Genomic DNA, 15,953 nt, shown 5'->3' with positions numbered 1-15,953 from the left:
ATGTTATACTACCATAAATCATATTTGGAAAAAAAGCAACTTTCTTTTAATACACAAAAATGTACAAAATGGATTCAAAATGGGATGATATTGTAGGGATTTCACAGCTTAACAACTTATGTTTTTTTTATTTGTTGTTGGCTTTATGGTTGGACAAAGAAGCATTTTCTTTTTTTCCAGCATCTGGTTAGTTAGCAAATTGCTTGATGTGCAGAATTATGGGAATTTGATGGACTTTGATTTTAAGTCTAGACGTAATTAATTTTCCTGATGGAAAATTCTTCCCAGCTTTGTTTGGTGTCTGACCAGTACGCTTTGTCAGGTCCTTTCCAGCTTTCCATTTGATTTCAGTTGATTTGGAAACGGGGTCTCCACTCTCGTTTACATTAAACTCTATGGAGAGAGCTTTGTTCTCAAAGTATGGATTCTCATCAAAATAAAAATCTATTCTATAGCCGGACTTGAAATCCTCGAACTCGGTGACCTCAACCCTCGACAAGTAATGAGGTCACACATAATTACTTAGACAACTGTATTTGTGTTGACAGTTTTTGCTTTGATAAATGGTGTAAGTTTGATTATTTTGCCAATTTTTAAAAGATAACATCCCTAGAGTTAACCTTTTGATGCACAAAATGGGTCAAAGTAACCCAAATCCAATGGAAAATGTGTGTCTCCTGACCCACACTGTACATCAAAGGGTTAAACAACATAATCTATTGCAGATATGCTTTTTTGTACTAAAATCTATGTTTGGACGTAGTCTGATCCCCACAATTATGAAGTAGCAATTTGAGTAAAACTGATTCATGTGTAGAGTTTCAAAGCCTCGTACATTACCTCTAATATTAAATGCTTTCCTCAGCAACCAGGGAAGCCCTGGAGAAAATCACTCCCACTGTTCCACTCTGATGGCTCCTGAGAGAATATTTCATAATGGTAACTGGTGACTGCGCTTTAAGGAGGGGAGAAGTAAACGGCAGAGACACAGGAGAGACACCAGACAGAGAGAACCCAAAAAAGAGAAGGAGGATGTTTCAGAGCCGGTTAAAAAGGAAAAAAGAAAAAGAAATCTGCATTTCCCATCTAAGGCCGCTTAGGAACAAAAGTAATCTAGTTACTCAGTTCAAATATTCATGAAGCTGTTTGGTTGGAGAGCAAACCCAGACAGACACTAAAATTAGTTTGACTTGTGTGTGTAAATGTTTTTTGTGTGTGTGCGTCCTGTAAGACTGTGTGGGTTCACAGCTTATGTAACTATGCATACTTCATGTACGAGTGTGTTTCAGAGTGTAAAGTAGGTGTGGCCTCTGTCCTCTGATTTGACGCAGCTTTGTGAGAGTCACCCCCACTTTCTCTACTTATCATGCGTGATCGTTTATTTGGGTGTGTGTCTGTCTGTACATCTGCGCAGTGTGTGAAAAGTGGCAGTATGTTATTGCGTTTAAAATAGTGTGTCTTACATGTGTGTAATCTTGTGTGTTTGTGTGGCCAAAATGAGCTGTCTTATCTAAAATTGCACACACACACACACACACACACACACACACACACACACACACACACACAGAAAAGCACACACAGTTGCCTGCCGTGTCACTGCACTACTGCACAGTAAATAAAATAGCAGCTGTTAGTATCTCAGTACAATTGCACTTGCTCTCAGTTCAGTTTATTCTGTCCTTGCCTTCCCTCTGGCACTAGCCATACCATTAGCATACACACACACACACACACACACACACACACACACACACACACACACACACACACACACACACACACACAGACACACACACACACACACACACACACACACACACACACACACAAACGACAGCGTACTATACCTACTGTATGTCTTGAAAAGATGAAACTTATCATTTAACATTTCCCTTCCTTTAATTTTCTATGAGGGAACTTCTTCTTTTGTTGTTTGACTTGCATCCCTGTGCTCTGTGCTTTGCATGAACCACCCAAACACTCTGCTCTCTACTCAGACAACCATCTGTCACATTAGATCACGGCCACACACCAAGCAACCGGCCTCTGTGGTCACACACAATCTAGGTACTCCGTGAACTCTGACCTTACTTTTCATGGTCAGCGTGTTTTATTAGAGCGTTTTTGTCTGATTTGTCGGGGACCTGTAGAAGAATGAGGCTGCAGCTGCTTTCTGTCACTGGCAAGGTTACGGTAATACGCTGGCAACAGGAGACATTCATATTCACGGTTCACTGAGTTAGATCCACACCTTGCAGAGGCTTTCAAGCGTGTGTAGAAGCTTGGACGCTGGACTGAGGTGTAGTTGCTGGACTGCAAAGAATAAAACAAACTGTTCTGTTCACGAGTTTCACCTTTGACCCAGTATGAAATCCCAGTGCAGCTGAGTTATGCAACTTACGGACTTGGCCTGGTCAAGTTTTTTCAGCATTGAAGTGATGCATAGCACTGCTTTTCTAGGTGACTTGTAATTGTAGCACATCCATGCAGTGTGTATAATGAAGGATGACCTCTTTGTGATATCTCTCCTTTCCTTAGAAGTGGCTTTTCTATGTGGTGACTCCAGAAGTGAGGTGGTGTGAGTGGTGCTGAGATGAGAAAGCAGCTACACACCTAATTATGTGTTACTTTAAGCCTTAATAGAATTTAAATGTGTGAATTTTATAAAACTTCGACCTTCATACAGTTGTGAAAAGAGACACACTAGCTTTTGAGACCTAAATAGTTGTTGCTTCAGGCTGTAAACATGTTTTTTTTTGTTATTTTTTGCTATGAAGTTGAACAATTTACCATGCAGGTCTAAGATTCACTCACCTTTGGAGTCTGCCTCAAGTGGACATTGTAGGAACTGTAGTTTTTGGCTTCATTTTTCAGCCTGAGCGGTAGCCACTTGATCGCATCCTTGCACCTTGTCCTTGTCCTTGTTTTCCAGCTTTGATATCTCACAGGATTCCATTTCAAACTGTGAAATTATCTCTATAGCACTATAAAACTGGTGTATTTCTATGCTTCTGTCCGTTTCACTGTCATTGTGCTGTGTTCTTTGAAAGACTCCTCTCCATTTGGGAAGGTCGAGAGGTCGAAAGCAAATAGCTGGTGGGACTTTTTAAATTACTTTAAAAATCACCAGGTAGGCTCTCCAACCTCTTATAGAAACCAGCTTGCTGTTATGGAATACTGAAATATCTTAGGAGTAGGATATCTGTGTCAAGTACCTGAAACTTGCCTGAGTTTCTTGTGCTTTTCTTCCCCTCATTTTGACAACCATCTACCCCCCTCCTCCTCTCAGCCTGAGCGGCTTCCTTCTGTTCAGCCAGGTATATGCATATTGCTCTCTCCTCTCTGTCTCTCTGTTCCTAACATAATTATCTCCAGCACTTGATAAAACCCCCAGGCTCTCTCGTTCTCTCTCCTGCTCTCAATTTTGCTTTATTGCCTTCATTATATTGCACTTAATCAACTCTTGGTGCTTTCCTCACGTAGGTTTCTGATCTTTTTGTCCTCATCCCACGTTTTCTCTGCCCCCTGTCATCTCTGTACTTTCTTTTCTTTTCTCCTTCTGTCTGTCCTCCCTCCTATTCTCTACACTCCCACTGTCTTCCTCTTTGCCATTCTTCAGGCAAAGTATGTTTTCCCAGCAATATTTTTGTCAGAAATGGGTCAAATAGCAAAAATATATATATATATCGATCTTTCCTTTCCTTCTCCATCTCCATTATTCCACACCAAGGTTTCCTTCAAGCTTGTTTAATCCCTCCACCTCCAATCTTTGCTCCTTCACGAGGCTCTGCTTTCATCTCAGATGGTTGCACGTTTAATCTCACGCCTCTCATGCTTGTGCACACCCGCGAACCAACAGGATGCACTTTCATGCTTTGACTACATTTGCTAAAAGGTATTGCCAGCTTCCAGGGATGCAGGAGGTTTTCTGCGCTTATTCACTTGTATTTTGACATCTTCCTCCACCTGAGTCACAATGATGCAATGCATTATTTTTTCTGCCAGTGCTGCACTCTGTAACTTTGCTAACTATGTAAAGCGGTACACCTACACACATCGATATTCATGCTCAGCTGCAAGCTAATCGATGGCTGTGTTGTGTTGTCCCACTTTGTGTTTAAAGACATAGAAGCAGACACTTTTTTTATTTCCAACGCAGTAAAAATAATGTTACAATGTGTTCCACTGACCCATGTTTCTTTGAATGTCTCACGTTATCAGATATACATATTCCATTTCATTAGTTCATGTTAGCCTCAGAGCTTCAGGGCTCCAACTGTGTGAGGGTGTGTGCGCTTCTGTTTAAGCTTTTTAATAGGAACAAATTTGGAGGGAGGAGTACAATAAATCGGCTGCAGTCGGCGGTTCAGATGAAATTGCTCCTGCGATGATCACATAGGTTATAGTGGTTCATGAAGACAAAAGAACACTTCAAGAAACTCTGAAAGGTTTTTGAACTGCAAAAGTCAGGGAATGAACACATAAACAGTTCAGAGTCGTTGAATAACCTTTCAGTCAAGAGTTAAACCCATCATTCAGACATGGAGGGAATATGGAATATACATAAATCTGCCTAGAGAAAGCCATCCCCAAAAATTGAGTGATAGTGCAAGTAACAGACAAGTATAGGAGGCTACCAAGACACCTATGACTCTTCTAAAGGAGTTATAAGCTTCACCGGCTGAGGTGGGAGAAACTAATCATACCAACTGTTGCCTGTTCTTTACCAGTCAAAGCTTTATGGCAGAGTGGCAGAGAGAAAGCCACTGTTGAAAAAAGCTCGTATTAAATCTCAGCTTCACCAGGAGGCATGTGGGAGACTCAACTGGATGGAGATTCTTTAGTCTGATGAGACCAAAGTAGAGCTTTTTTGCCATTAGACAAGACGTTATGTTTGGTCGATACCAAGCACTACATATCATCACAAACACACCCTCCCCTTGTGAGGCATGGTGGTGGTATCATGATGTGGAGAAAGGTAAAATGAATGCAGCAATGAATTGGAAAGATTGACCTCGATTTAATGCACTGGACTCCTGTTTGATGCTCCTCAGGGACTGTAGACACGTAGTTGGCAAATATTTGTGTTAACTTCTTTCTGTATGTTTTGTGTGCATCTTCCAGGATGGTTGAATACTCTCTCGACCTGCAGAACGTCAACTTCACTGCCATACGAACAGTGAGGGTGCTGCGGCCTCTTAAAGCAATTAACAGGGTGCCAAGTAAGTCACAAGATCACATCACAGTGGGTTTCTCTGTTACCGTAAATCATTCAGACATACACTACCGTTTGAAAGTTTAGGGTCAGCCAGACAATTTCATGTTTTCCATAAAAAAATCAGTCTTTTATTCATGTGCTAACTTAGTTGCACAAGGGTTTTCTAATCATCAATTAGCATTTCAATGCCATTAACTAACAATGTAGCATTAGAACACAGGAGTGATGGTTGCTGGAAATGTTCCTCTGTACCCCTATGGAGATATTCCATTAAAAATCAGCCGTTTCCAGCTTGAATAGTCATTAAGCACATTAACAATGTCTACACTGGATTTATCATTCATTTAATGTAATCTTCATTGAAAAGAACTGCTTTTCTTTCCAAAAAATGGACATTTCTAAGTGACCTCAAACTTTTGAACGGTAGTATATTATCATAGGTTTACAGCCTGCTTGCACACGATATGTGGTGTTGGTATATGTTAATTTCTGAGTTAGGCAAATAATTACTGCCAAGAACTGTACATAATACTGCCACATTATTTTTAGTTGTTTCTGCTGTTTACAAAAGAACTTTTCAATTCACACTGCAATAAAAAGCAAGGATATCTGAAAACTGAGAAGAAAAAAAAACCTCCATTCATGTAACGCCATCTGTGGCTTTCATTCAGCACCATGGACAGCTGCCTGCTGGAGCGGCCTGCCCAGGAGCTGGCCGGTGCTGGACATGAGTCACTGAGCCAGAAATACCGTAACTGTGAACACGTTCTTATTGGACAGCAACTGCCTACTTACTGCTTGCTTACCACATTTGTTTGTGTTTAAGTTATGAGACCATGATCAGTTTTAATCATTGCAGTCACAACTTATTGGGTAATTTCACACCTAACATTCCCTAATTTAATCTAATCTCACATAACAAAGCATGTCATGACACAACTTTACCTGTGTCAGAAGTACACCATCACAAAAATAAAGTAGTGAAATGCAATTTTATCTACGTGGTACCTTTATCAACGACACAATCACAAATAGGAAAAAAATGAATCCCATCAAAACAATAAAATAAATACACAAACTTAGAAATAAGTCAGTATAAAAATGCACCTATAAATATGTAAAATAAAAGAAGAAGCAAAAACAGAATAAAACAGAATAAACAATTTCAGTGCTGTGCAACATATGAATAAATTTACCTTAGTAAAATGCAGAAGCAGAAAAGTTTTAAGCATCAACTTAAAGAACTGAGTTGTGCTACTACGAGTGACTCATACAACTAAACATTTAGAGATCACTTATGCTATATCTCAAATCATTTTTATTTCTTCTGATTAACTAACTTATCACTGAATTTATTCTGTTTACATTAGCTAAGAACAGAGAATTCACTTCTAACATAATTTAGCAGTATAAAGTTTTCTGTAGTGGAATATAATACCTAATGAAAAATGAGAGACTCTCAACACTCAGATTCTTGATCCATATGGTAGGATTAGAATTCACCTCTAAATTAAAATTAACGAGTTCTAATAGTTTATTTTCAAAGTCCCTATTTTTGAATTATCCGTACAAAAGGAAAAACACATGCACAGTTATGAATGTATACTTTGTAAAATATTGTTTACATGATAAAAATGCATTTTTCAGTGTGCTAATTTGGCTTTAAAATACATTTTGACTGTCTTTATTTAGCGGTGTTATGACTTCATTCTTATTCGTGTGCTCTGCCATGTTACCAACTCTTCTCATCACTCACTGTAGGCGACATTTTCAGTTAACCCCTTAAACTTCAGTGTACCGCCGGCGGTACACCTACTAATTTGCATAGGAATTTCAAGAATGTCCGACAGCTGCAAACGCGCTTATACAAACACTATACGCCGATGGAAAGCTTAGATTCTCATGCATCCGCCGGTATAAACCACTTTCAGATGTGATTACCACAGCGGGTGAGAAAAACACATTTGTCCGACAAAAACGAATATCCATCCATCCGTTCTCTATACACGGCTTCAACGCACACAGCGGGACTCACATTTCTGGGTTCATTATTACACACAGATGAAAATATTCCACAAAAAACGGCCATAATCCAACCTTGGACATCCAGGCGACACAAGCCAGTAAAATATTTTGTCCAAAACATGTCCTGAAGTCGGTATAAAATCCCCGAATCGGTCGTTTTCAAGGAAATGCACCTCGCGATGTGCGTCCAATATTCCCTGCATTTTTCGTCATTTTTTTATTTAAAAATAGAATATTAACTATTTTTTTGTACGGAAAACGGCTGGAATTGACTGCAGCTTAAAGGGTTAAAAGCCTGCCTCGAATGTATCTAGAAAAACAGCCTCTATTGTGTTACTGTGGGAGTGGCTCTGAGCACTGTGTTTATAGGCTCACCTTGGGAACAGATGGCTGCAGGTATTGTCAGGGCACAAAACAAATGTTGCAGTACTGACAGCGTGCCATACTATTATTCATTCTGGAGCAAATGGGCCACATGAAACCGGCGCCATTGTAAATGTAGCACCATATATGCAGCACAAACCTGACTGCCAGATGCAGCCCAAATGCCTTATTGTCTTGGCTGTAATTATGGCATTTTGATTGTGTAATTACATGTACTTGTTTTCCTAAGCTGGCCTGGTGGTTTACAGGTGCAGTTTTGCCTGTAAGCAAATAGATTCTGTCTGGAGATGAACATCTAAAAAAAAACCCAAAGGTGTAAAGCCTGAAGAAAGTCCTAAAAGTTTTGTCATTTTGTTGTATTGCATACTGGATGCTGTTATACTAGCTGGCTCTACGTACTTTCATCATGTACAAGCAAACAAATTCCTGAGGACACCAAGTGCACAGGGCTATTTAAATTCCTAAAAAAAAAAAAAAGTAATTTCATCCACATTGAGCTGGTCTAATCCTGACAAAATCTCCCCTGAAGACCCACAACTGAAATGATCAGACATCTCTGGAGGGTTTTGAGCTCTCAAACCTCGTCGCTTCAACTCACAGAGAACCCCTTAGTCTCTGTCCTGTTTGATGGGAATAATCAGAGCTGGCTGCTAGTTGCTTTGGTGCTTTATGTGTCTAAATTGTGCCTAGCAGGCAATCATTTTAAGAAGCTCTGAGTGCTCTCTAAGTCGGATATGCTGGCGCTTGAAGTTAATGTTGTTTTGCTTCCTTTATAATTGCTAAACCTCCCACTGCTCATAAAGCTGCAACATAAACCGAGCAATTTCTTTTTCTTCTTCTGTGAAAGCAGGTGTAGCCAGTTTGGCTTGTCACAGAAAAAATGCATGTTGAATTCTATATTTGGCTGAGAACATACATGAACATGCATTAGTGACTGATGCGTCTGTTTGCTAGTAACATAGGCAGGCCACTGTATGCCTGTTGTCAGTCTCTTTCCCCTCCATTTCTTTTCTAATCCACTACAGGTGCATATGGAGTTTTTCAAAATCCTATGCATGTATTATCTTTTTATCTCTTCACTATTGTGCCTTGGTCTTCAACCCTGCTTTTATCATTACATACTTTTTCTAAATGAATTTTATGCTTTGCACTGTTCAGTCATGGATGGTCTTAAATCGTGACTCCTCCCACACAGCCCTACTCTTATTCTGCTTTCTTCACCTCCTTCTATCATAACCCTCTGCATTCCCTCAGCTTATTTATCCCTCCCTGTGCCTGTAAGCCAAGGCTGTGGTCGTTCTTGCATGTTTCTTGAGAGTAATTTGTTCCAAAGGGAGAAAAACACTTTCCTCCCTATGAATTCTGAATTCAGGAGTCAGGGAGATTGAGCTGATGAGGTGGAACAGCCTCGACACAACTGTGCATTGTCGTTGGCATTTATGGGCGCTCTCCTCGTTGTGATTGGAATGTGTTGAGGTAATGGATAGCTTTGGATGCAGGTCATTGGTTTTAGGAGCTTTTATGATTCCCGCTCTTATGGATACCTCAGTTCTGTTAAGAATGCATAGATGGCGAAAAGAGAGAAAGTGAGAGAAATCTGTCATTTAAAAAACACATAAACAACTACAGCTTTGAAAACATTTGTAGAATTAAATGAGGATCATTTTATTTAAAGAGCACTTGTTGTCAGAAGGTTCCACAGTGTTTCACAGAAGCTGCAGGACCATCTTGAAGTGAAGTCACTGTCAGATGATGAATTGAAAACAATGGTGGTTAAATTTTCGTGGTTGGCAATTGTGGTGTTAACCAAAGCACTGACATGTTTAAAAATGCTTGTAATAGCTTTGGAAGGGAACAGGGATATAAGAAAAGAAAATGATCTATCGAACATGACTCACTTAATCTTCAATGCAGCTTTGTCGCATGTGTTGCTATTTATAGCGCTGTGTTTATATTTTCTTGACAACTAGCATCTTTTTGACAACAACACAATCAGCATTCTAGTTTTTTTTGTTGCTTTTTGTTGATGATGCCACTCATTTCTTTCTTATCACATTTACCAATACCTTTAACCAATGATGGCCTGTCCTTCACAGGTCTATGGAAGAAACTTTAGAATTATTCTGACAGGAAAAACAAATCTGCGATGCAAAGATATAGTGGAGTAATGGCATCCTTAGTAGAAAATGAGGTCAAACTTCCTCTGCGTGTGCTGTCTGAGCTTCTCTGTTCAACGTTTTGGCAGCAGCTTTGGCATGTTAGTGCATGTGAGTTCCTCTCTTTGAAACTGTTGGCCCATTTCTAAACAGCATGACCTCCCATGCTGCACTGAAGAACAAAAGTGGACTCTCCAGTATTTGTCTGTTGCTACCCAAAAAGGAAAATATTTATTTTATGTTACTTATCACATTTAGATACACTTGGTTCATTTCCAGTCAGTGTGGGAGTCTCTGCTGCTGTTTCGTTGCTCCACTTGCTTTCCGTGTAATGTTTCGCTGTGCGTGTTTCTACTCTGCAATGTCATCATGAAACAGATACATGCAGACTGGAGCAGGGTCACACATGAGTGCAGTGAAGGAGAGACAGGTCAACAAAACCACTCCTTAAGGCCATTCAATATATTTCACTATACTAGCATGGATGGAGTGACTGTTATTGTTCGCTGTCTCACACGCGTACTACCTTTTTGATTGAAATGAGAAGAGAGGAGAGGAAAGGAGATGGTGCCTGTAACGACACATTATCAGAACAGGAGATGAGAAACACTGTTCTGAGTCACTTGATGCACTAGAACTGACACAAAACTCTTTTTTCTGAAACTTGTGTTGAAGTGAGAATATGTTGTTTCATGCATATACCTAAAGGTCCTGTTTCTTGACTGTGAGATGAGTTTAAGTGGATACATTCTGTTGATTTTGGACTTCTTTGTGCAAGAAAGCAAATGTTACCATTGCACAGAAAAGTTTGTGTTTGAAAATGCCATCATGATCATAGTGGTTAGCAGTGTGGAGGGCGCAGGGTGGACTTAATTTGCCTGTGAATAGGTTGTTTTGTACAGCTCTGTTGGGCGGCAGCACAAACAATGATGAGTCATTTGAGTCTAAGCCATATTTACAGCTGTAATCTGGCAATTCTGTAAGGGGAGGGGACTTTTCTATTCATCGAGCTTCCTTTCTGCCATTTGTAGAACAAATGTTTTATCCTGGATGTCCTGTAATAAAGAGGCTGATGGAGAAATGTTTGGCTAAAAAACAAGCATGAAAAGAGGCACTGTAGGAAAGTCAACACTGCATATAATGCAGAGGATCTCATGAGATTGATGCTTTTTTGTGGTTCATTTGGCATCATTTCAATAAGGAAACAGCATCTGGGTTAAGGAAGGACAAAAAATAAAAATCAGCAGGTGAGAGGGAAGGGGAAAAAAAGGCGGAAAGAGAGATAAATGAAGTAGGGAAGAGGGGATTATCCAGCTCCATGAAGGATAGGCGTAGATGGACGAGAGAAAGAGAGGGATGATGAGAGGAGAGATGCGGGGGAACTCAGATGAGCAGGCTATTACGATGATGGATAGAGCTGAGGAAGTGCAAGGGACGGAGAGATAAAAGGGGTGAGGGACAGAGAGGACGGAGAACTGGAGAGAGGAAGATAAGATGAAAGGGGAGCTAGATCTTGGAAAAAGAACGAGCAGTGCAATGAAACTGGTGTTTTTATTTCTTGATAATGTGCAGATGGATTGGAAAGCAGCGCAAAACTCGCATGCATTCATATACAAACGCACGTGTTCTAAACTGGCTACAACTTTAAGGAACTGCTGCTGCATGAGGCATAAATCCCAGTGTTGCAATTTCCTCCAGACCTTGAGAGTAAGGGCGATAGCAAAACACACACACACACACACACACACACACACACACACACACACACACACACACACGTTTGTTTTTCTATACCGGTGGGGACTTACCATTGACTCCCATTCATATCTAACTCCTAACCCTAACCTTAACCAACACCAAATCAATGCCTAACCCTAAACAAACGTTTTTGCACTTTTACATTTTTTATTAACAACAACATGGCCAAGAAAACGGTGTTGCCACCCGTGGGGACCTCATTTTAGGTCCCCACCGTAAGACAAGTCCCCACCTTTATAGCAAATAGTCAGGTCAAAGTCCCCACCGGAATAGCAGAAACAAGTACACACACACACACACACTCAAAGCTGCTTGAGGCCACCATAGCAATGACCTTTTATTCTGCAGAGACATTTACACTCGCTGACTAGTTTCATTGTTGCAACCATTAAAACGCAAGTTTCATGTTTGAGTATTTGAGAAACAAAAGAAGAAAATGATTTTAAAAATGTTGGCTTTAAATTTGGCTTTTAACAGTTATTTTAACTCTTATTTTATGACAGTTATTTTAAACAGCCAAAGTTTTCTGACTCTTGTTTTTGATCTTTTTACTGTTCTGACTTTTTTTTTTATGATTTCATAAATGTTTTGTTTTTCTTTTAATAATCGTCATCCTCTGTTCTTAACGTCTTTGTAAAGCACTTTGAATTGCCTCGTTGTTGAAATGTGCTATATAAATAAATTTGCCTTGCCTAAATCTTTTAAATACCTAAAATGTTAAATTGTGCCATCATTAGTGTCAATATCTCGCACTGGCATTTGTCTGAAGACATTAGGAAAGCACACAATCTTTAGAGCTGGAACTGAATGACTCACTTATGCTACCAACATAAATATTAAAGTGTTGAGTTATTTTGTAAGGCGCCAGTCACACTGCCCACAGGAGGAAAAGGTCAGTTTATGACAATCACTGCTGTGCTCTGCACCAGCACCAGCTGCCAAAAGTCAGTTATTTCACTCATCTTTGTTTGTTGGCTGAATAGAGCAGAAATTCTCTCCTTTTATTGCAGACAATTTACCACAGAGCTCATCTCAGGGGTAATTCAATGTTCATGCTGTGGGAGAGTCACAGATTGCTTCAGTCATGCAGACACATACAGATACACCAGCAAATGCACACAGTTTGCAGACAGTATATGAAACGACACAACCAGAAGCCGCAGCCAAAAACTTGCTTCTGCACACTCGTAGACACATGCTACTGAATGACTGCACGCACACTCAGTGGAGGATGTGTGAAATGAACAGAAGAGTCAGTTAATGGCACTAATGGAAATTATCCATGTCTGGTTCCCACTGGCCACAGCTTAAAGGACTGGGCCTGTTTACTACATTACCCTCAACCCCTTTGGGAGATATTAGTAACCAAGGTAACAGTCATAAGCATATTCTTTCTCTGTGGCTTTCTTTTCCGTCTGTTTATTCTCAACTCTAATCTAGTTTGCACCTTGCTCCTTTCCTTTCTCCTTTTAGCTTCCTTTCTCCTCGGTCTGCTGTACACGATATAATGACTGAAGATGCCTTTTGTATAAAACAAACCTTTACTGTTCTGAATACTCAACATTTGGTTATATTCCGTGATCAAATAGCCATCCTAATTCCATCACGCCATTAAACAGGATTTTATTTTGCCTCCTGGAGGGAACTGCTTTGAATCTTTTCATCTTTTAATCAAATCTCAGTCGTGGTTAACAAACAGTTTCAGTGTCCCGTTATGTAAGGTCTTTCTTGTATCTCTCTTTGTACGTGCTTAGATTTTTTTCTTGTTTCCTTTATATATATATTTTCCTGTGTGTCGATTAATTGTTAATGTTTTCCCATTAGGGTGTCGAGCTTGATGTTGCAGCGCTATAAGCTGCCACCGACTTCAAACAGACTTAATCAGCGTGAGGAAATGAGATGTCTGTTTCAAGTTTCTCAAGGAAATCAGGTTCACCAACACCAACATAGTCAGTCAGATTTCTGTTCCACGAGAGTTCAACTGAGTGTTTTTAAGATCAGCTAACTTGAATTAAATTCCATTTTTCAAGTGTTGATTAAAGTCAATAATCACAGTAATTAAAAAAAAAGAGGCTAAAATGTGGTTGTTAACACCTTTTGTGTCCAGATTGACAGATTTCCTTCTTCTCAGTTGGACGCCTCTTGAACTGCTAATTACAGCGTGGTGCAGTGTGTATCAGATGAAACTGCATATGTGAAGTTTTCAATCAATGCTAGCTATTTTTCTGTGCAACAAAATGTGGATGAGAAACAATAGTCGCATAATAGTCAAATTTAATCATACTTACAACCTGCATAGAGTGCTGTGTCCATCTCCACAGCCACTATCCTGCTTTGATTTACTGTTGAATTCATCGTTTCATGGATATGTCAGAGTATAGAGTGGGGTTTCCAGATTCCAGACAAATTCTCCTACACAATTGGAGGGATGCATCTCTACTTTTTACCATTTACAGTGATATACAGACAAAGGCAATACTAGATATAGGCTTTCCTTGACATAAGAGCTAATATTTGAAAATAGATCATGGCTCAGAAATGTATCAGACCAAAAAAATGCATTTTTATAGATCAGCTTCTCTGAGCACTGAGAGAAAACTTTGAATTCCTTGAAAATCAGGACCATCATTTATTATTAACATCAAAAATGAAATCTCAGCTGAGCACATTGTTCACCAAAGGTCATGAGTTGTGCTCAAACCAAGCTCATACCAAAAGGATGAGGAGCTTTGATATTATTCCTAACAAAAGTAGAATCTTACCCATTAAAGGAGGATTTAAATTCTCATGAGTGCTGTTTATCTACCAGGTGTGACTGGCCACTAGGAGAAAAGATTTCCCACAAATGAGATACAAACAATAACATTTTATCTGTTGCCAATGGGAATCATTCTTCAATATTCAGACAGAATATGGACAAAAAATTAAAATTAATAAACTAAACACAGCTTCCAAGTGTGGAAATGTCAGAATGTTTGTTTTTTGGAAATAAATATCAGTTAAAGTTCCAGGTATGCTTGAAGGCTGTTTAAGGCTTTGTGGCTTACTAGTCCTGTCCATCTTCAAAATGACATGCTTTAAATTATGATGTCATTTGGTGGGACCCCTGGAAAAAGGTCTATCGACTGCCTTCCCACTTGCCCTTGATTAGTCAGCTAAAGGCTGTATCAATGCCCAATCTGGTTTAGTTTCCCTATAGATAGATCAGAGGCAAAGTAATGGGCCGTATGATCACAATTAGTGTGGAGATTAGTGATTGATTCGCTGATTATGATAATATGATGGTTCATATGGAGAAGGAGGTGCAATGCATTATATCCTGCAAGAACGAGAGTAAGAGGGCTGAGAGAGAATATGCATTGTATGTGAGAGAAAGAAGTGGATAAGTGGATACATCTTCAAAGTGTGTTAGTATTTATATCTGCACAAATTATACAAATGCATCTTTGTGTGTTTTGTTGTGCCATTATCTGCATAAAGACAAAGAAACATAACAATCTGCTGCTCATCCCTCTTTTTTGAGATTTGACATTTCAGATTTAAAGCAGCAAGAGCACACATTAGCCTCTACAATAGAGGTTACGTTTTGTTGAAAATATAACAAACCTGGCCAAGGTCTTGATGTATAATCAAACTGGAAGGGCATCGTAAAGCTGGCCTCATAATACAAGGAGTTTGGATCTGGTTTACCCATATTTTACTCTCCTTCCGGTGGAGAAATCTGACCTCGGTCTGAAGTGGCGTTTGGCCCAAATTATTTAGGAATGTGAGGAATTGCTCTCTGGAACCTACAAATCTGCTTGTTGACTCATATGTATGTTTGTGATTGTCACACTAATGCCAATTGCATACATCCGTGTTGGAACGCAGTGAAAAGCATTTTACCTCTTAAGGCTGTCTGATTAAACTGATAGCTGACCTGCTCTTACCAGGTCCACCAATGCTGAATGCACTTTTATAGGCATTTTCTTATCCCGTCTCAATTCGCTTTCTACTTTTGTTTTTGTTTGTCAGTGTAAAGAAATGTTAACATTACAGCACCCCAGTCTTCACGCTGTTTACGTCTGTTTCCTCATGTGATCATGTGATTTTCACACTGCTGCTCCCTGAGTGCTCCCTCTGGACAGACAGTCTTAATAATGTCCTGCGACATTACTTTCAAACCTTGTAGTTTGTTACTGTCTGAGAATGAAGAGAAGAATGTCTGCAAAGTTACTCTGTATGTATGTAAAACAACCCAAATTCAAAATATGTTACGATTTTAAAACTCCTGTAGTGCGAGCCTGGCAGATGATATTAGATATATTCACAAAAATATTGTCAAATCCAAATAATGTTTCATCTTTTTTTTTCTTTTTTTACAGTGTTGCTGGAAATATTACATGTTACAGACATGGTACAAATCAGGC

At 39.5% G+C, this 15,953-nt stretch overlaps 1 protein-coding gene across 1 annotated transcript in view; it reads left to right on the top strand.

Moving 5' to 3' along the window:
• Nucleotides 1–15,953, top strand: part of LOC110951180 (voltage-dependent T-type calcium channel subunit alpha-1I-like) — a 285,257-nt gene that overhangs the window by 139,360 nt on the left and 129,944 nt on the right. The window contains exon 5 of the mRNA XM_051945256.1: nt 5,128–5,225. Within this exon, the coding sequence (XP_051801216.1) occupies nt 5,128–5,225 (98 nt within the window). The remainder of the gene's footprint in view (nt 1–5,127; nt 5,226–15,953) is intronic.

This window comes from Acanthochromis polyacanthus, chromosome 3 (assembly GCF_021347895.1).
Source record: "Acanthochromis polyacanthus isolate Apoly-LR-REF ecotype Palm Island chromosome 3, KAUST_Apoly_ChrSc, whole genome shotgun sequence".
NCBI lineage: Eukaryota > Metazoa > Chordata > Actinopteri > Pomacentridae > Acanthochromis > Acanthochromis polyacanthus.
The sequence above is the reverse complement of the archived record's forward strand: the minus strand, read 5'-3'. Positions and strand labels throughout refer to the sequence as shown.